Genomic DNA, 21,775 nt, shown 5'->3' on the forward strand with positions numbered 1-21,775 from the left:
GGCTACACACAGCACAGGGACACTGGGCCTGGACCCTGAAATCACTTTTTCCTCCTAGGCCTCCTGGCTGGTGATGGGAGGGGCTGCCGTGAAGACCTCTGGCATGCCCTGGAGACATTTTCCCTGTTATCTTGGGGATTAACATTTGACTTCTTGTTACTTACGCAAATTTCTGTAACCTGCTTGAGTTTCTCAGAAAATGGAATTTTCTTTTCTATTGCATTGTCAGGCTGCAAATTTTCCAAACTTTTGTGCTCTGCGTCCCTTATAAAACTGAATGCCTTTAACAGCACCCAAGTCACCTCTTGAATGCTTTGCTGCTTAGAAATTTCTTCTGCTAGATACCCTGAATCATCTCTCTCAAGTTCAAAGTTTCACAAATCTCTAGGGCATGGGCAAAATGCCGCCAGTCTCTGTGCTAAAATATAGTAAGAGTCGCCTTTGTTCCAGTTCCCAGTGAGTTCCTCATCTTTATCTGAGACCACCTCAGCCTCACCTAATTATTCATATCACTATAATCATTTTGGGCAAAGCCATTCAACAAGACTCTAGGAAGTTCCAAACTTTCCCACATTTTCCTGTCTTCTTCTGAGCCCTCCAAACTGTTTGAACCTCTGCCTGTTAATCCAGTTCCAAAGACACTTCCACATTTTTGGGTATCTTTTCAGCAGCACCCCACTCTACTGGTACCAGTCTACTGTATTAGTCCATTTACATGCTGCCAATAAAGACATACCTGAGACTGGGCAATTTACAAAAGAAAGAGGTTTATTGGACTTACAGTTTCATGTGGCTGAGGAGGCCTCACAGTCATGGTGGAAGGTGAGAGGCACGTCTCACATGGCAGCCTCGAGAGAGAGAGAGCCAAATGAAATGGATTTCCCCTTATCAAACCATCAGATCTCGTGAGACTTATGCACTGTCTTGAGAACAGCAAGGGAAAGACTTGTCTCCATGATTCAGTTACCTCCCACTGGGTCCCTCTTACAACACATGGGATTCAAGATGAGATTTGGATGGGGACACAGCCAAACCATATCAAAGGTAGTATATCCTTCTGGTTTTGATTTGTATTTCCCTGATGATGTTGAGCATCTTTTCATATGCTTATTGGCCATTTGTATATATCCTTTGGAGAAATGTGTATTTTAGTCCTTTGCTCTTTTTTTTTTTTTTTTTTGAGACAGAATCTCACTCTGTTGCACAGGCTGGAATGCAGTGGTGCAATCTCACTGCTCACTGCAGCCTCCGCCTCCTGGGTTCAAGCAATTCTCCCTGCCTCAGCCTCCAGAGTAGCTGAGATTACAGGCGCCCACCACCATGCCCGGCTAACTTTTGTATTTTTAATAGAGTCAGGGTTTGGCCATGCTGGCCAGGCTGGTCTGGAACTCCTGACCTCAGGTGATCTACCCGTGTCCGCCTCCCAAAGTGCTGGGATTACAGGTGTGAGCCACTTGTGCCTGGCCCCTTTGCCGATTTTTGAAATTTTTGTTCTTGTTGAGTTTTAGTTCTCTGTATAGTCTGGATATTAATTCCTTATTAGTTATATGATTTCCAAATATTTCTCGAATTCTGTGAATTACTTTTTTTTTCTTTGAGATGGAGTCTCACTCTGTCACCCAAACTGCAGTGTAGTGGTGCAGTTTTGGCTCACTGCAACTTCTGCTTCCTGGATTCAAGCAATTCTCCTGCCTTAGCCTCCCAAGTAGCTGGTATTACAGGCGCCTGCCACCACGCCTGGCTAATTTTTGTGTGTGTATATATATTTTTTAGAAAGAGTCTCGCTTCTTCACCCAGGCTAGAGTGCAATGGCGTGATCTCGGCTCACTGCAACCTCTGCCTGCTGGGTTCAAGCAGTTCTCCTGCCTCAGCTTCCCAAGTAGCTGAGATTACAGGCATATGCCAGCACACCCGGCTAATTTTTGTATTTTTAGTAGAGACAGGGTTTCACCATGTTGGCCAGGCTGGTCTTCAACTCCTGACCTCAAGTGAGCCTCTTGCCTCGGCCTCCCAAAGTGCTGGGATTACAAGCGTGAGCCACCACACCTGGCCTAATTTTTGTATTTTTAGTAGAGACGGGGTTTCACTATGTTGGCTAGGCTGGTTTTGAACTCCTGACCTTAAGTGATCTGCCTGCCTCGGCCTCCCAAAGTGCTGGGATTACAGGTGTGAGCCACCATGCCTGGCCCTGTGAATTACTTTTTTATTCTGTTGATAGTGTCTTTTGATGTGCAAAATTTAAAAATTTTCATCAAGTCTAGTTTGTCTATCTTTTTTTGTTGCCTGTGTCTTTGTTGTCATATTTAAGAGGTCATTGCCAAATCCAATGTTGTGAAGCTTCTTAGGATTTTAGGACTTATATTTAGGTCTTCAGTCCATTTTGAGTTAATTTTTGTATGTATTATTAGGTAAGGGTGCAGTTTTCCCCATACCATTTGTTGAAAAAACTGTCCATTTCCTACTGAATGATCTTGCACCCTTGTCGAAAATCATTTGACGACATATGTGAGAGTTTATTTCATATATCTTTCATATATTTCAAATATATTTCATATATTTTATACCATTTCATATGGTACTGATGCCAGTACCATACTGTTTTGATTACTGTAGCTTTATAGTAAGTTTTGAAATTAGGAAGTGTGAGTCTTCCAGCTTTGTTCTTCTTTTTCAAGTTTATTTTGGCTATTCTAAGTCCCTTGAGATTCCATATGACGTTTAGGATGGGTTTTTCTGTTTCTGCCAAAAAATCATTGGGATTTTGATAGAGATTGCATTAAATCTGTAGATTGCTTTTAGTGGTATTGACCTTTTAACAATGTTAAGTCTTCTAATCCATGAACATGGGATGTGTTTCTGTTTATTCATGTTTTCTTTAATTTCTTTCAGCAATATATATATGTATTTTTAAATCATAGAAGTCTTTCACATATTTGGTTAATTCCTATGTATTGTATTCTTTTTGATAATAATCTAAATGGAATTGGGGGGAGGGGTTGCTTTTGTTTGTTTGTTTGTTTGTTTTTGAGACAAGATCTTGCTTTGTTGCCTGGGCTGGAATGCAGTGGTACAGTCATGACTCACTGCAGCTGAAACCTCCCAGGCTCAGGTGATCCTTCCACCTTAGCCTCCCGAGTAGCTCGTACTACAGGCGTGTGCCACCATGCCCAGCTAAATTTTTAAATTTTTTGTAGAGACAGGGTTTTACCATGTTGCCCAGGCTGGTCTAAACTCCTGGATTCAAGTGATCCTCCCGCGTTGGCCTCCCAAAGTGCTAGGATAACTGGTGTGAGCCACTGTGCTTGACTTTCTCTCTCTCTCTCTTTTTTAACCAGATTTTAAAATAACAAGATGGTTCTGTAGTATCCTTCACAGCCCATCAATGAAAGTTTTTAAAAAATCATTTTGATCTCATGGATTTAATTGTATTTGATGTTTTAAACCATTGCATTTATTTATTCTTATTTATGCCCAAATGATCTCATATTTGGCCAGTGAGAGTCTATTCAAGTTGGTTCCTGAGTGTTCTTGATAAAGCCCTGGTAATCCTTGCTATCTAGTATAAAATGGCACAGGCTCATCTTGTACTTTTCCTGCTCTATACCTGGAATCAACCACTTCTTCAAGGATCCCTTTAGTGTAAAATGATAAAGACACCAAACTAGGTACCATGAGTCAATTCAGATTACATTGAGTAGTTGTGAGAAGGAAAACAATCCAATCATAAAACTCTCCCAAAAGTTCTTTGGTTTGAATTATTCTGGATTAGAAACTAGGTTGGTACAGCCTATTTTTTAAAACTTTATTTTGAAATAATTACAGATTCACAGGAAGTTGCAAAAATTATACAGTGAGGCCCAGTGTACCTTTTATCTCATTTCCTCCAGTAGTTACATTTTATATGACTATAGGTACAATATCACAATCAAGAAATTGACAGTGATAATGTATGTATATAATTCTATGCCATTTTACCATATGCATAGATTTATGTAGCCACAGCCTCTGTCAAGATCCAGAACTCTTCTATACCATAAATATTTACCTCTTGCATCCTTTTTATAATCATACTCACACCTTTTTTTTTTTTTTTTTTTTTTTTTGAGACTGAATCTTGCTCTGTCACCCAGGCTGGAGTGCAGTGGCACGATCTCAGCTCACTGCAAACTCTGCCTCCCGGGTTCACACCTTTCTCCTGCCTCAGCCTCCCGAGTAGCGGGACTACAGGTGCCTGCCACCACGCCGGCTAATTTTTTGTGTTTTTGGTAGAGATGGGGTTTCACCGTGTTAGCCAGGATGGTCTTGATCTCCTGACCTGGTGATCCACCCGCCTTGGCCTCCCAAAATGCTGGGATTACAGGCGTGAGCCACCGCGCCCAGCCCACACCTTTTTTTCTGGCACCATTCCTTTTTTTTTGAGACGGAGTTTTGCTCCTGTTGCCCAGGCAGGAGTGCAATGGTGCGATCTTGGCTCACTTGCAACCTCCACCTCCCAGAGCAATTCTCCTGCCTCAGCCTCCTGAGTAGCTGAGTTACAGGTGCCCGCCACCACGCCTGGCTAATCTTTTGTATTTTTGGTAGAGATAGGGTTTCACCATGTTGGCCAGGCTGGTCCCAAACTCCTGACCTCAAGTCATCCACCTGCCTCAACCTCCCAAAGTGCTGGGATTATAGGTGTGAGCCACTGTGCCCGGCCCCGGCACCATTCCTAATCCCTGGTGAACCCTAATCTGTTTTCCATCTATAGTTTTTTTTTTTGCTTTTTTGTTTTTTTTACTTTTTTTTTCCATCTATAGTTTTGTCATTTCAAGACTGCTATATCAGGCTGGGAACAATGGCTTATCCCTGTAATCCCAGCACTTTGGGGGATCGCTTGAGACCAGGAGTTTGAGACCAACCTGTAGTGACAGACCCTCTCACTACAGAAATAGCTGGTGGGTAGGTGCCTATAGTCCTAGCTGAGGAGGCTGAGAAGAGAGGATCACTTGAGCCCAGAATTTCAAGGATGTATTGAGCTCTGATTGCATTATTGTACTCCAGCCTGGGCAACAGAGCAAGACCCTCTTAAAAAAAAAAAAAAAAGCTATATAAATGGAATCATACAGGCTGTTACCTTTTGAAATTGGCCTTTTTCTTTTCTTTTTTTTTCTTTTTTCCTTTTTGTGGAGAACAGGGTCTTGCTATATTACCCAGACAGGTCTCGAACTCCTGGGCTCAAGCTATCCTTCCACCTCTGCCTCCCTGAGAGCTGGGATTACAGGCGTGAGCCACCGCGCCCGGCTGAAATTGGCCTTTTTCAACCCAGCGTAATGCCCTTGAGATCCAGCAAAGCTGTTGAATGTATTAACAGTTTTTTTCCTTTTTATTTTGTACTCCATGGTATGTATGGATGTACTACAATTTGTTAACCATTCACTTATTGAGGGTCATTTAATATTCCAAAATAAACCTGCTTTGAACATTTGTTTGTAGGTGTTTGTGTGGACGTGTTTTCATTTTTCTGGGATAAATGCTCAGAAGTAGATATTTAAGTTTGTTTTTTTTTTTTTTTTTGAGACAGAGTCTTGCTCTATCACCCAGACTGGAGTGTAGTGGTGCGATCTTGGCGCACTGCAACCTCAGTCTCCTGGGTTCAAGCGATTCTTGTGCCTCAGCCTCCTGATTTGCTGGGATTACAGGTGCACACCACCATGCCTGGCTAATTTTTGTATTTTTAGTAGAGACAGGGTTTCACCATGTTAGCCAGGCTGGTCTTGAACTCCTGACCTCAAGTGATCCACCCTCCTCAGCCTCCCAAAGTTTTGGGATTACAGGCATGAGCCACTGTGCCCGGCCTAATACTTAGTTTTTAAAGAAATTATCCCTGTAATCCCAGCACTTTGGGAGATCGCTTGAGACCAGGAGTTTGAGACCAGCCTGGGCAATATAGTGAGACCCTGTCACTACAGAAATAAAAATAAATATAAGCTGGGCATGGTGGTAGGTGCCTATAGTCCTAGCTGAGGAGGCTGAGAAGAGAGGATCACTGAGAAGAGGGATCTTTTTTGAGAAAAGATCCCCTGTGTCACCCAGGCTGGAATGCAGTGGCAAAATTAATTATTGGCTGTATCATTTTACATTACTACCATCAAAGTATGAGAAATCCAGTTTTCCCATATTCTCAGCAGCATTTGGTATTGTCACTTCAAAATAATTCTTTTAAGTGGTCTAATATAACTGAACAAAAGTCTGGCTGCTCACTGCTTGAGGACCAAAACATGAGAAGGAAAGAGTGGTGAAAGGAAAGCAACTTTATGGAAATGCTAGCAGTTGGGAAAGGCTAGGCTTATGTCTACAAAAGACCATTTCAAGTGTTAGGCTGAGGGAAGGGGTTTAAAAAGACGAGACTTGGTAGGGGAAATGTGGGAGTAACACAGGATGCAGGTTCCCATGTGTTGTTCCAAGGACTATCTCGAATTATTGTCTGCCTGGAGTGCAGGCTGGTGCCATTTTATTTGCTGCTGAGTTATAGATTATCAGTTTTGAGGTAATCTCCCTGTGGAGGAGAATTCATTCCACAGCTGGGCCTTTTTGCCTGGGTTGTTGTAGCCCCTGGAATTTCTTAACAAGCATGCAGTTAGATAAGTGTGCATGGTGCAAGGGAGTGTCTGGTGGGAAAGAGCGGGGAGCAGAGTTTCAGAGAACATTTCAAGGCCGTATTTTAAGACTAAGGACACAAAGTTTCTATAGTTTGTTTCAAGGTTACATCTTAAGACTAGAGAAAAAGGAGGAAAAAAGTTTTAAAATGCATTTCTAAGCTGAAATACTCAGTTACACTAATAGTTTTGTACTGGTATCTCACTGTGGTCTTAATTTGCATTTCCCAATAGGCTAATGATGTTGAACATCTTGTGTTTGTGTGTGTTTGCCGTCTCTGTATCATCGTCAATGAAATGAAATGTCTCTTCATGTCCTTTGCCTGTTTTCTAAATTGGATTGTTTGCAGGGTTTTTTTTTTTTTTTTTTTGCGATTGAGTCTCACCCTTGTAGCCCAGGCTGGAGTGCAGTGGCGTGATCTTGGCTCACTGCAGCCTCTGCCTCCCGGGTTCAAGTGATTCTCCTGCCTAGCTGGCACATGCCTGTCATGTGCCACCACGCCTGGCTAATTTTTTTGTATTTTTAGTAGAGACGGGGTTTTACCATGTTGGCCAGGCTGGTCTTGAACTCCTGACCTTACGTGAGCTGCCTGCCTCGGCCTCCCAAAGTGTTGGGATTACAGGCATGAGCCACGGTACCCGGCCGGTTTTTTTTTTTTTTTAAGACAGGGTCTCTCTCTGTTGCCCAGGCTGGAGTGCAGTGGTATTATATCGGCTCATTGTAGCCTCAATCTTCTGGGCTCAAGCAATTCTCTCACTTTAGTTTCCTCGTTAGCTGTGACCACAGGCATGCACCACCATGCCTGGCTAATTTTTATATTTTTTGTAGAGATGGGGTCTCACCATGTTACCCAGGTTGGTCTGAAACTCCTGAGCTCAAGCAATCTGTCTGCCTTGGCCTCCCAAAGTGCTCGGATTATAGGCATGAGCCATGGTGGCCAGCCTGTTTGCTTTTTTTTACTGTTGAATCCTGAGAGGTTTTTTTGTTTGTTTGTTTTTTTGCTTTTTTTTTTTTTTTTGAGAAAAGATCCCCTCTGTCACCCAGGCTGGAATGCAGTGGCACAATCTTGGCTCACTGCAACCTCTGCCTCCTGGGCTCAAGTGATTCTCATGCCTCAGCCTCCTGAGTAGCTGGGACTACAGGCATGCGCCACCATGTCCGGCTAATTTTTTTTTTTTTTTTTTGTATTTTTTAATAGAGATGGGGTTTCACCACGTTGCCCAGGTTGATCTACCTGACTTCAAGTGATCTGCCTAACTCAGCCTCCCAAAGTGCTAGGATTACAGGCGTGAGCCACTGTGCCTGGCCGCTTTGTTAAAATTTTATCTTGATTTTGTTTGTTTTTTTTTTTTTTTTTTGAGACGGAGTCTCGCTCTGTCGCCCAGGCTGGAGTGCAGTGGCACGATCTCAGCTCACTGCAACCTCTACCTCCTGGGTTCAAGCGATTCTCGTGCCTCAGCCTCCCAGGTGGTTGAGATTACAGGTGTGCGCCACCTCACCCGGCTAATTTTTTTATTATTTTTTGTAGAGATGGGGTTTCACCATGTTGGCCAGGCTGGTCTGGAACTCCTGACCTCAAGTGATCCACCTGCCTCAGCCTCCCAAAGTGTTGGGATTACAGGCATGAGCCACTGCGCCTGGCTTTAAACTTTTATTTTGAAAGAATTTTATTTACCAAAGAGTTGCAAAGATTGTACATAGAGTTCTCGTATATGCTTTGTATTAATATCTTTATATTAATGTCTGTTATAACTCTAATACAATCATCAAAACTAAGATTAACATTGTAATCTTAATTTTGTAAGTAATCTTAACTATACTATAGACTTTATTTAGGTTTTATTAGTTTTTTTCCACCTTATGTCCTTCAGGATCTTATCTAGGTTCCCACATTGCATTTAGTTGTCAAGTTTCCTTAGTCTTCTCCAATCTATGACAGTTCTTTCAGTTTTCCTTGGTTTATATGACCTGCTGCTTTTGAAATATATAGGTTAGGTATTTTGCAGAATGTCCCTCTGAGTTTGTCTAATGTTTTCTCAGGGTTAGATTCAGGTTATGCATTTTTGGCAAGATGTCACAATATCAGGATACATGATGATGTCTGTGTGCCTTGTTACTGGTGATAGTAGCTTTGATCACTAGTCAGGCATGGTGTCTCATTCCTATAATCCCAGCACTTTGGGATGACAAGGTGGAAGGATTACTTGAACATGGTGATGCATGTCTGCAGTCCCACCTACTCTGGAGGCTAACGTGGGAAGATCGCTTGAGCCCTGGAGTTTAAGGCTCTAGTGAGCTGTGATCGTACACTGCATGCTAGCCTGGGCAACCAAGCGAGACCCTGTCTTTTGAAAAAAGGCACACACACACACCCCTTGATCATTTAGTTAAGGATGTGTCTGCCACACTTTTCCACTTTTTCTCTGTGGTAAATAAGAAGTTTGGAGGTAGATACTTTGACACTATAGGACATTTTGATTCTCCTTAAATTTTTGCCCACTAACTTTAGTACTTATTTTGATGCTGCCTTCAGGTTTTTTTTTTTTTTTTTTTTTTTATGGAGTCTTCTTGCTCTGTCCCCCAGGCTGTAGTGCAGTGGCATGATCTCAGCTCACTGCAACCTCCGCCTCCCAGGTTCAAGCAATTCTCCTGTCTCAGCCTCCCGAGTAGCTGGGACTACAGGCGCATGCCACGACACCCAGCTGATTTTTGTATTTTTAGTAAAGATGGGGTTTCACCATACTTGTCAGGCTGGTCTTGAATGGCTGACCTCAGGTGGTCCACCTGCTTTGGCCTCCCAAAGTGCTGGGATTTACAAGTGTGAGCCACTGCGTCCAGCCAGCAGTTGTTACTGAAGTGTTTATTGGTGATTTCCTATTTCCTTCATTACTTCTACATTTATTACTTAGAATATTTCTTTTCTTTTCTTTTTTTCTTACTTATTTTTTTTTTTTGAGCTAGTTTCTTGCTCTGTTGCCCAGGCAGGAGTGCAGTGGCACAGTCATGTTTTACTGCAGTCTCAAACCCCTCGGCTCAAGTGATCCCCCTACCTCAGCCTCCCAAGTAGCTGGGACTATAGGTGCCCACTGCCATTACCCTGCCAATTTTTGTATTTTTGTTAGAAATGGAGCTTCACCATGTTGCCCAGGCTGGTCTCAAACTCCGGCTCAAGTGATCTCTCCACCTTGGCCTCCCAGAGGTGTGAGCCACCATGCCGGTATATTACTTTCTTTCTTTTTTTTTTTTTTTTTTTTTGAGACGGAGTCTCGCTCTGTCGCCCAGGCTGGAGTGCAGTGGCACGATCTCTGCTTACTGCAACTTCTGCCTCCTGGGTTCAAGCGATTCTCCTGCCTCAGCCTCCTGAGTAGCTGGGATCACAGGTGCGCACCATCATGCCTGGCTAATTTTTTTTTGTATTTTTAGTAGAAACAGGGTTTCACCATGTTGGCCAGGCTGGTCTGGAACTCCTGACCTCAAGCTATCCACCCACCTCGGCCTCCCAAAGTGCTGGTCATACTGATACTTCTGACTTAGTCCAACAACAGAGGTTTCATTTTAGCGTTCCTAGTTGGATCAATTATGACTTGTTTATTCAGCAGTGAGATACCTGGCTGTCATAAACTATAGTGTATTACTCATAATATATTTACTTATTATAATATCTAGTGTATACATAAAGAAATTTCAGAATTGGCACCCCAATACTCCTCTTTTTTTTTTTTTTTGAGATCGAGTCTCACTCTGTCGCCCAGGCTGGAGTGTAGTGGCGCGATCTCGGCTCACTGCAAGCTCCGTCTTCTGGGTTCACGCCATTCTCCTGCCTCAGCCTCCCGAGTAGCTGGGACTACAGGTGGCTGCCACCACGCCCGGCTAATTTTTTTGTAGTTTTAGTAAAGATGGGGTTTCACCGTGTTAGCCAGGATGGTCTTGATCTCCTGACCTGGTGATCCACCCGCCTCGGCCTCCCAAAGTGCTGGGATTACAGGCGTGAGCCACCGCGCCTGGCCTTAATTTTTTTTTTTTTTTTTTTTTTTCTGAGACAGAGTCTCGCTCTGTCGCCTGGGCTGGAGTGCTGTGGCCGGATCTCAGCTCACTGTAAGCTCTGCCTCCCGGGTTTACGCCATTCTCCTGCCTCAGCCTCCCGAGTAGCTGGGACTACAGGCGCCCGCCACCTCGCCCGGCTAGTTTTTTGTATTTTTTAGTAGAGACGGGGTTTCACTGTGTTAGCCAGGATGGTCTCAATCTCCTGACCTCGTGATCCGCCCGTCTCGGCCTCCCAAAGTGCTGGGATTACAGGCTAGAGCCACCGCGCCCGGCCTTTTTTTTTTTTTTTTTTTTTAAGAGATGGAGTCTCGCTTTGTCACCCAGGCTGGAGTGCAGTGGTGAGACAGTAGCTCACTGCAACCTCCAACCCCTGGGCTCAAGTTATTCTCTTGCCTCAGCCTCCCAAATAGCTGAGACTACAGGCGAGTACCACTGCACTTGGCCCCAGTACTCTTTTGAGAAACAAATTTACCAATAGGTTACAATGTTTATGTCTAACTCTTTTTTTTTTTTTTTTAAGATGGAGTCTTGCTCATCGCCCAGGCTGAAGTGCAGTGGCACGATCTCGGCTCACTGCAAGCTCCGCCTCCCGGGTTCATGCCATTCTCCTGTCTCAACCTCCCAAGTAGCTGGGACTACAGGCGCCTGCCACCACGCCCAGCTAATTTTTGTATTTTTAGCAGAGATGGGGTTTCACTGTGTTAACCAGGATGGTCTCGATCTCCTGACCTCGTGATCCGCCTGCCTTGGCCTCCCAAAGTGCTGGGATTATAGGCGTGAGCCACTGCGCCTGGCCAAACGAACCCCACGTCTAACTCTTTTTGTCAGTAGCCTTACAATATCCAGGCAAAACACTGTCACTTAGGTCAGCACCTTTCTTCCTCACGCCCTTCAATGTGCTTCATTTGGAACAAAGTTTGTTTTACTTTTCACAGCCTGCGATTTATCTTGGGATCCATCTGTGATCCCATATCCTGGTTGATTTTTTTTTCAATTGACATGGAGCACAATTTATTCTTTGTTGTGTCCAGTTCTGTGTGTTTTTACAGCTGTGCAGTCATGTGTCCATCACCACAGCACCAAATAGAACAGTTCTTCATCCCCAGTTCCCCTGTGCTGCCCCTTTGTAGTCACCTCTGACCCCTAGCTGCCTTTGATGTTTTCTGTCCCTATAGTTTTATCTTTACCCACAGATGTCATATAAATGGAATTATACAACATATAATCTTTTGAAATTGGCTTTTTCCTTTTAGCGTAATGCATTTGAAATTCATCCACATTGTTGTTTGTCTGAATAGTTTGTTCTTTTTTGTGGATGAGTTACATTCCATTGTATGAGTGTACCACAGTTTATCTGTTCACCTGTTGAAAGGCATCCAGGTTGTTTCTGATTTTAGGTGATTATGAGGTCATACATATTTTCTCCTGTGTTTTCTTCTAGAAATTTCTTCTTTGAATGTTCTTTCTACCTTTGACAAAAATGGATTGACTATATGTTTGTGTGTGTTTCTTGCAGGCTGTCTATTCTATTGTATTAATCTATACATCTACACTGTATTGCCTGTTGCTTTATAGTTAAGTCTTGAATTCAGCTAGTGTGAGTACTACAACTTTGTTCTTTTTAAACTTGTTTTGGTTCTTTTAGTTCCTTTGCCTTTTCTTAATTTTTTAAAAATAGGCTTATCAGTATCTACAAAAAATTTTTCTGTGTTTTTTGTTTGGATTATGTTGTTTATATAGATCAAATTGGAGATAAAAATTCCTAGAATCCATGAATATGATGTCTCTCTCCTTTTATCTTCTTTGATATCTTTTGTGTTTCATTGTTATCTAGCACAGATTTTATTAGATTTAGCTCTAATATTTTCCTTTTCTTTTTCTTGATGCTATTATAAACAGCATTACTTTTTAAAATTCAAATTCCAGTTGCTTATTGCTGTTATGTAGGAATACAGTTGATAGTGTATATTGACTTTATATTCTGTTATCTTGTGAAACTTACCTACTAGTTATAGGAGCTTTTTTGTAGATTCTTTGGAACTTTCTATATAGACAGCTGTATCATCTGTGAATAGTTTTACTTCTTCCTTTCTAATATGTATTCCATTTATTCCTGTTTCTTAACTTTTTGTACTGGCTGGTACTTCTAATATGACATTGGTAAAATGACATCCTTGCCTTGTTCATGATCTTATGAAGAAAGCATTTAGTCTTTCACCATTAAGCATGATCTTAGCTAAAAGTTTTAAAAATAAATACCCTTTATCAGATGGAGGAATTTCCCTTTTGTGTTAGTACCCTAGAGTTACCATAACAAATTATTACAAACTTGGTGACTTAAAACAATAGAAATTTAATTTTTTAGTTATGGAGGATGAAATCACAGTGTCGCAGAGCCACACTTCCTCTGAAGGTTCTAGGGGAGAATCCTTCCTTGCCTTTTCCAGCTTCTGGTGACTCCAGACATTGTTGACTGTAGCAGCATGGATTAGTCTGTTCTCACTCTGCTGATAAAGACATACCTGAGACTGGGTAATTCATAAAGAAAAAGAGGTTTAATGGACTCACAGTTCCACGTGGCTGGTTGAGGCCTCACAATTATGGTGGAAGGCAAAAGTCGAGTCTTACATGGTGGCAGACGAGAGAAGTGAGAGCCAAGTGAAAGGGGTTTCCCTTATAAAAGGGTCAGATCTTGTGAGACTTATTCTCTACCATGAGAACAGTATGGGGGAAACTGCCCCCATGATTCAATTATCTCCCACTGGGGCCAACCCACAACATGTGGGAATTATGGGAGCTACAATTGAAGATGAGATTTGGGTGGGGACACAGCCAAACCATATCACAGCATAACTTCAGTCTCTTTACATGGCCTTTCCCTTTGTGTATTTATGGTTTACAAAGATACTGTCATTGGATTGAGGGCAATATGGTCTCATCTGAATTGTTACCTTAATTATATCAGCAAAGACCCTATTTTCAAATATGATCACATTCTGACATTCCAGGTGGACATGAATCATTCTGGGACACTATTCAACCTACTACACCTTCTATTCCTAATTTCCTGGGAGTTTTTAAGTAATCATAAATGGATGTTGAATATTTTAAAGTGTTCTTTTCATGTCTGTTGAGATAATATTATGACTTTTCTTTAGTTGATATTATGGTAAGTTACATTGATTTTTAAATGTTGAACCAGATTTGCATTCCTAGGATGTATACCACTTGGTTATTTATATGCTTTTAAATATATTGATGAATTTTATTTGTTAATATTTTGTGGAAGTTTTTTGCATCTATCAGTGAGGGATTTTAACCTATAGTTTTATTTTTTGTGATGTCTTTGTCTGGCTTTGATATTAACTGTCCCCAACTTAACAATTTTTTGACTTTATGATGATGCACAACCATTGCAAATTTGACGTAATGTATGGTATTCAATAAATTACATGAGATATTTAAGACTTTATTATAAAAGAGGCTTTGTGTTACATGATTTTGCCCAACTGTAGCTGATGTGTTAATAAGTGTTCTGAGCATGTTTAAGATAGGCTAAGCCATGATGTTTGGTAGGTTGGGTTTATTAAATCCATTTTTGACTTATGTTTTCAACTTAGGATGGATTTATTGGGCTATAACTCCATCAAAAGTCAAACAGCATCTGGACTAGATTGATAACATGATTGGGAAGTATCCTCATTGTGTGAAATTGATACTGTTTCTTCTTTAACTACTTGATATAATTTGGTCTTCAGTTTTCTTTGTTGGAAGGTTTTTCACTACCTATTCAGTTTCTTTAATAGATATTTAACTGCTCGTGTTACCTTTTTTTTTTTTCCAAGTGAGTTTTGATTTTGTCTTTCAAAGAATTTGAATTTATGGACATAGAATTGTTTATAGAGTCCTTTTTACAGACCTTTGTGAGGTCTGCAGTGATGACTCCTCCAATTTTTTTTCTGATTTTGGTAATTTGTGTCATTCTTGCTTTTTTTTCTTAATGAGACTGGCTAGAGGTTTTATTAGTTTTGCTTCCCAAAAAACCAGCTGTTGGTCTTATTGGTTTCTGCTTTAATCTTTATAATGCTTCCTATCTCCTGCTTGTTTTAGGTTGAATTTGTACTTCTTTTTTCTAGATTCTTAAGTTGAAAGCTTAGATTACTGATTTGATCTCTTTCCCTTTTTAATATAAGCATTTAATGGCATAAATTTCTCTCTAAAGTTAAAGATGCATCCACAGTTTAAGGCTTTTGTTCTTTAATGGGGATAGAGGAGAAAGGTTCTGGTGCTGGTTCATGCTCTCCACAGAAGCTACTGTTTCCCTCCCTCTGTACCATTAGGGAGACTTTCGTAGGACTCTTTCAGTATTTTCTATGAGTGCCTGGTGATTCTTGTTGATAAGATATGCAGAAAAGGTGTGGATTTCACCTACATTTGCAGCACCTCTCTCCCACCTCTCAACAGTATGTTCTTTCTCCACCAGTTTTGAAACCATGCTTGCTGACCTCTTCTTGCTAATGTTCTGCTGTGTTTTGTCCATGTAAGCCAATGCTAATGTCTTACCTCTCTGCAAATGCCTGTCTCATTAGTTTAGGGGGCAATTGGTTGCCCTCTGATCTCCGTATTCTGATGGAGTCAGAATACTTTATTTTGGTGTTGGAAGGTTGGAAGTGACATTCTTTCCAGCTTTCTACATTCCAAGCCTTAGCTTTATTTTAGAATTTCTTTGCTTTTAGTTATTTAATAGTATTTGTCTCCCAAGAGAAAGTTAATCACTTCTTGCTCTGATGTTGTACTTATATAACTTAGTACTTGTATAACTGTATTTATCACATTGTGCTGTAATTATTTGCCAACGTATCTGTCTCCACTATTAGCACACTGCTTGAGGGAAATAGACAAGTATATGCAGAATGCAAGATCTGTGACCTCCATATATCTAGTGCTTCCTGATTGGTTGTAGGCACTTATTATGTGTTCATAGAATAGAATTACAGTAAGATTTTAATTCATAACACAGTCCTGGTACTTTGAGATTCTGAAGAAATATTTGTTAAATAATTCGTGAATAAAATGGCTTATTTAGAAAGTATTTAGAAATTGATTTAGCTTCTATTTCCTCAAATTTCCAGATAGTTTTTTTAAAAGCTCAGTTTAATTTAATCATCCATGTAATTAAAAATCTTGCTGTGATTCAGACAGAAGATTCAGTTGTGCGAATTAATCCTTAATTGCTCAAAAAATATTAATGGGGTTGAATTATTTTCTGCTCCCATTGACTTTGGAGTAATATTGTTTACCTGAAATCTTCAGAGTAGTGAGTAATAAATTACAACATTTAAAATATTTTTAAAAAGTAAAATTGGGCTAGCTTGTCATTGAAAGAGTAAAATGATATTCTCTTGTTAGTAGTTAGAAATAGGTTGGATTAAGAGTAAGTTTAGTTATTAGGTCCTTCTTTTAAGTGAACAAATTAAAGAGATTTTTTTCAATTTTAACTGCATCTTTTCCAGATCAAATTTTCTCCAGTGGCTAAAAAGTTGTTTGTGGTAACTGCAGTGAGTGCTATATCTGTAATTTTTCTGGCCCATCACTTTAAAAGAAAACGTGGAAAGAAGAAAGGAAAAATATTACCATGGGAACCAGAGCACCTCATACTTGAGTACACTAAAAGAGCAGCATCAGACAAAGGTATGTGGAAATAGTTGAATTAAGTGTACAAAAGGAATTTTATGTGTAAATCATAACTGCAATATAGTGATTTTGGTCTTTAAGTCTCCAGAATTTTCTTCCTAATATATTATTTAACTCAAAAGTAATACAGATTTATTTTAGAAAGATTAGAAAATGTAGATAAGCAAACAGAAAAAAATTAAAATTACTAACATTCTGGTACCCAGAAATAACTACTGATAATACTTTCACGTATATCAGTCCACTTATATTTGCATTTAAATGTCATATTGAGACATAAAATGTTATATACAAGTAAATTATTTATGTATTTTAAGTAAAATTGTGATCAGACATTTTGTAACCTGCTTTTAAGATATTTGACAGTGTGTAAGAATGTCTTTCCAGATCAATAAATATCCCTCTGTGCTATCATTTTTAATATATAACTAGTGTTAATTTGTACGAATGTACCCCAATTTAATCATTTCCCCATTGTTCCCTTTAGGATGTTTGTGTTTTTCTTATTTTGCATATCGTTGTCTATTTCCTTAGCGTGTAGAATTCAAGAAGTAAATTGCTGTCTTTTAAAGGATCTTTAAGTTTTGTTAAAGATATCGTATGAGGCCGGGCGCGGTGGCTCACGCCTGTAATCCCAGGACTCTGGGAGGCTGAGGCAGGTGGATCATGATGTCAGGAGATCGAGACCATCCTGGCTAACACAGTGAAACCCCGTCTCTGCTAAAAAATACAAAAAATTAGCCAGGCGTAGTGGCAGGTGCCTGTGGTCCCAGCTACTGGGAAGGCTGGGGCAGGAGAATGGCGTGAACCAGGGAGGCGGAGCTTGCAGTGAGCTGAGATCATGCCACTGCACTCCAGCACTCCAGCCTGGGCCACAGAGCAACACGCTGTCTCCAAAAAAAAAAAAAAAAAAAAGATATCGTATGAATAAAAATAATTTCTTAAGCATGCTGAGTTTCTTAGTTTTTTATTATTTAGTGAGTGTGTGGTATGCTTTTGTGATTCAACTGTCCAGCATACAATTAATGAGTGACATTTTGTACCAAGTGCAGTGAACATTGTAACAGTAATGATTGCTGTCACTTGCTAAGATTTTATTAGGTCTCAGGTAAGTGCTATATATTCAGTGCTTTATTTAACCTTACAGCAATCCTATGAATTAGGACTGTAGTCTTGTTATTGTTTCTATTTTCTACATAAAGAAAACTGAGATATGCAAAAGCTAAGTGACTTGCCTAAGGTCATATAATTTATAAATGCCGGGATTTAAATCCAGGAATGTCTTAACTGCTGCATTAAGAAAAACTAAGGGCCGGGCGCGGTAGCTCAAGCCTGTAATCCCAGCACTTTGGGAGGCCGAGACGGGCGGATCACGAGGTCAGGAGATCGAGACCATCCTGGCTAACACGATGAAACCCCGTCTCTACTAAAAAATACAAAAAAAACTAGCCGGGCGAGGTGGCGGGTGCCTGTAGTCCCAGCTACTCGGGAGGCTGAGGCAGGAGAATGGCGTAAACCCGGGAGGCGGAGCTTGCAGTGAGCTGCGACCCGGCCACTGCAGTCCAGCCTGGGAGACAGAGCGAGACTCCGTCTCAAAAAAAAACAAAAAAAGAAAAAAGAAAAAAAGAAAAACTAAGACCGGGCATGGTGGTTCATTACTGTAATTCTAGCACTTTGGGAGGCCAAAGCAGGAGGATGACTTGAGCCCAGGAGTTTAAACCAGCCTGGGCAACATAGTGGGATCACATCTCTACAAAAGTAACAGTAAAAAAATTAGCTAGGTGTGGTGGCACATGTCTGTTGTAGTCCTAGCTACTCAGGAGGCTGAAGTGGGAGGATCACCTGACCCCGGAGGTCAGTGCTGCAGTGAGACGTGATTGCACCACTGCACTCCAGCCGGGGTGACAGAGTGAGATATTTTCTCAAAAAAAGAAAAAACAAAAGACTAAGATATAATGTCTGCCTTAGAAGAATGGATAGATGAGTAGAAAAGACAGAAGTATAACTAATCACAATGCAATGAGATACGGGTAAGGTTTTGATGAATTCAGAAAAGGAAATGCCTGTATTTTGTTAAATTTACAGTTCAATAAAATTGTAAGTTTAACATAGTCACCAGTATTTTTATACTGATTACAATAGACCATTCAAATACCATCCTAATTTATTAGGTAAACATTCTATTCTTCATTTCAGAAGTGGATTTTAGCAGTGTTAAAAAAAGATTATATAAAGATTTAGATTTTAATAATGGTGTACATTTAATAATTTACACAATTGAGTGATGTGTGTTTTAAAATTAGGAGCTTTCTGGATGGATATATTATAAACTCTGAAATTTTTACCTGAAATTTATCATTGGCATTATTGATACTTTTAATATCAGTATGTTTATGTGATAGGTTCAAGTTGTTCCAGTAGCAGACAGAATTTGACATTATCTTTAAGTTCTACCAAAGACAAAGGATCTCAAGCTTGTAACTATGCTAATGGAGGACTTTTCAGTAAATATTCGGGTTCTGCACAGAGTTTGGCCTCCGTAAGTACAAAAAAAATATTAATTTAAAAAATTTTTGTTTATATATCTTGTGATCTATTAGTTTAAGTGTCATATACTTATAGTTCTTAGTATGGAAATAATCTTAAGAAATCATCTGATTAAATCTGCTTTGTTTAGGCAAATAAAGTACCTTTTTGCTGACTATTCAGTCAATTTGGTTCTAGGTTTATTTGAATAAGTGATGTGGTCTCATGGGGTCCTGTGAAAATGGTGTTGATGTGGAAGTATTGCTTCAAAATTAGATGTTCTTGTTTTCACTTATTTGTGGGAGCTAAAAATTAAAACAATTGAACTCATAGAGATAGAGAGTAGAATGATGGCTACCAGAGGCTGGGAAAGGTAATGGGGGGTGGAGGGGAAGTGGAATGGTTAATGGGTACAAAAATATAGGCGGATAGAATAAATAAGACCTAGTATTTGATAGCACAACAGGGTGACTGCAGTCGACATAATTTATTATACATTAAAAAATAACGAAAAGAGTATAATTAGATTGTTTATAACACGAAGAAGGGATAAATGCTTAAAGGTGATGGATACCCCATTTACCCTGATGTGATCACTACACGTTGTATATATCAAAATGTGTTATGTACCCCGTAAATATATACACCTACCATAGATCCACAAATATCAAAAATTAAAATTAAAAAGAGTCATTAAAAAAAATTAGCTGTTCTGCAAGAAGCTGGACAATGCAGCCAGACTTTGTGCTGGACCACAGTAATCACTTGATGAGCCTACTTAGATGAAAGTATTTGGTTTGCTGAAGCCAAGTGTGAGGTTCTTCACCTCCTTTTTTGTATCATTAATACAGTATTGAATGACAAGCAGGAGGCTGCCCATCTTTATTTGGAGCATTAATATTAATGCTGATTGACAAGTGAGGAATGAAGTTAGTATTTGTTTAAATCGAATGTGATTTAAACATTAATTTAAAAAATGGATAGAATATGTACCTGCTATTAAATATAGAACAGGCAAAAGAATATACAGTGAGAGCTGGGTGCTATGGTGGTACCTATAGTCTCAGCTATTCAGAAGATTGAGGCAACATCAGTTCAGTCCAGGAGTTCAAAGACAGCCTGGGCAACGTAGCGAAACCTTGTCTCAAATAAAATAAAATAAAATAATAATAAAATTAAATTAAATAAAATAAATAAAATAGTGTTCCTGATCCATTCACTTCCCCTCCATGGAGATAAACAACATTAACAATTTCTTTTTTTTCCTTTTGAGATGAAGTCTCGCTCTGTCGCCCAGGCTGGAGCTCAGTGGCATGATCTCAGCTCATTGCAACCTCCACCTCCTGGGTTCAAGCGATTCTCCTGCCTCAGCCTCCCAAGTAGCTGGGATTACAGGCATGTAATTTTTGTAGTTTTAATAGAGATGGGGTTTTACCATGTTGGCTAGGCTGGTCTTGGAACTCCTGACCTGGTGATCCACCCACCTCAGCCTCCCAAATTGCTAGGATTACAGGCATGAACCACTGTGCCTGGCCTGTATTCATTTTTTCTTCATAGTTTATAGAACACCATATTCTATTCTGTACCTTGCTTCCATATTTCATTGGAATCTATAGCTGTCCTATTCTGTAATGCCTAAAAATGTACTAAAGTTTTAAAGGTTTTTCTAGGATAGGAACAGCTAAATCAAAGGCCTGCAGACTTTCAGTTCTTCTGTGAAACCAAGCAGCATAATGGAGAATATGCCTATTCTTTTTTCTTTTTTTTTCTTTTTGGCAGTGTATTGATGGAATATACCTATTCTTTTTTCTTTTTTTCTTTTCTTTTCTTTTTTTTGTTTCTTTTTTTTTGAGATGGAGTCTCACCCTATTGCCCAGGCTGGAGGGCAGTGGCGTGATCTTGGCTCACTGCAACCTCCACCTCCCAGGTTCAAGCGCTTCTCCTGCCTCAGCCTCCCGAGTAGCTGGGATTATAGGCATGCGCCACCACATCTGGCTAGTTTTTGTATTTACATGGTTTCACCATGTTGGCTAGGCTGGTCTCGAACTCCTGACCTCAAATGATCTGTCTGTTTCAGCCTCCAAAGTGCTGGGATTACAGTCGTGAGCCACTGCGCCTGGCCAGAATATGCCTGTTCTGTAATGTGGATTTCCTCAGTGTCTGCGAAGTGCCTCATCTGAATTTCCTCAATTGAAAGTTGAAGCCCTTGTTGACTAGAAGTAGATAAGGCGAATTTCAGGATAATAGCATAACAAGTCTTTAGAATCACTGTACTGTACTTGCCTAACTGAACACGTCATTCCTCTTTTGTTAAATCTTACAATTTAACAAAAACATAAATTTAGCATAGTTGCCAGTATTTTTATACTGGTTACAGTAGACCATTCAAATGCCACCCTAATTAATTAGATGAATATTTTACTCTTCATTTCAGAAGCAGCATAATCTGCAGGCTGTATGTTGTAATTTGTTGCTCCTAGGCTGCAAATCTGTACCACATGCTACTGTACTGAATAATGTAGGCAGTTGGAACACAATGGTATTTGTGTATCTAAACATCTCTGAACATAGGAAAAGTACAGTAAAAATACAATTTTGTAATCTTACGATAGGGTTGACTGTTGTATATGCAGTCCATCATTGACCCAGATGTTGTTATGTCAAAAGTGTCAGATGCCAGCAGAAAAGCCAAATGGAGTCACCTAAAAGGCAAATGATAATGTGGGCTTAGATTTCTCAAAACTGAACTGGAATTAGGACAGAACTGGGATTAGGGATTTGAGAATCACCTGCATAGAGGCGATTGAAATGATTTGTTCAGTGGACCTTGCTAGTAAAGGGCATTTACAAAGATGATAGTGGCTTTTTTATTTTA

General features: G+C 40.1%; 1 protein-coding gene across 2 annotated transcripts in view; it reads left to right on the forward strand.

Moving 5' to 3' along the window:
* MIGA1 (mitoguardin 1) overlaps positions 1-21,775 on the forward strand; it is a 97,485-nt gene that overhangs the window by 6,920 nt on the left and 68,790 nt on the right. For both annotated transcript variants that reach the window (XM_025367505.1, XM_025367496.1), the window contains exons 3-4: positions 16,194-16,371; positions 18,777-18,913. In XM_025367505.1, coding sequence (XP_025223290.1) covers positions 16,194-16,371; positions 18,777-18,913 — 315 coding nt within the window. The remainder of the gene's footprint in view (positions 1-16,193; positions 16,372-18,776; positions 18,914-21,775) is intronic.

This window comes from Theropithecus gelada, chromosome 1 (assembly GCF_003255815.1).
Source record: "Theropithecus gelada isolate Dixy chromosome 1, Tgel_1.0, whole genome shotgun sequence".
Taxonomy (NCBI): domain Eukaryota; kingdom Metazoa; phylum Chordata; class Mammalia; order Primates; family Cercopithecidae; genus Theropithecus; species Theropithecus gelada.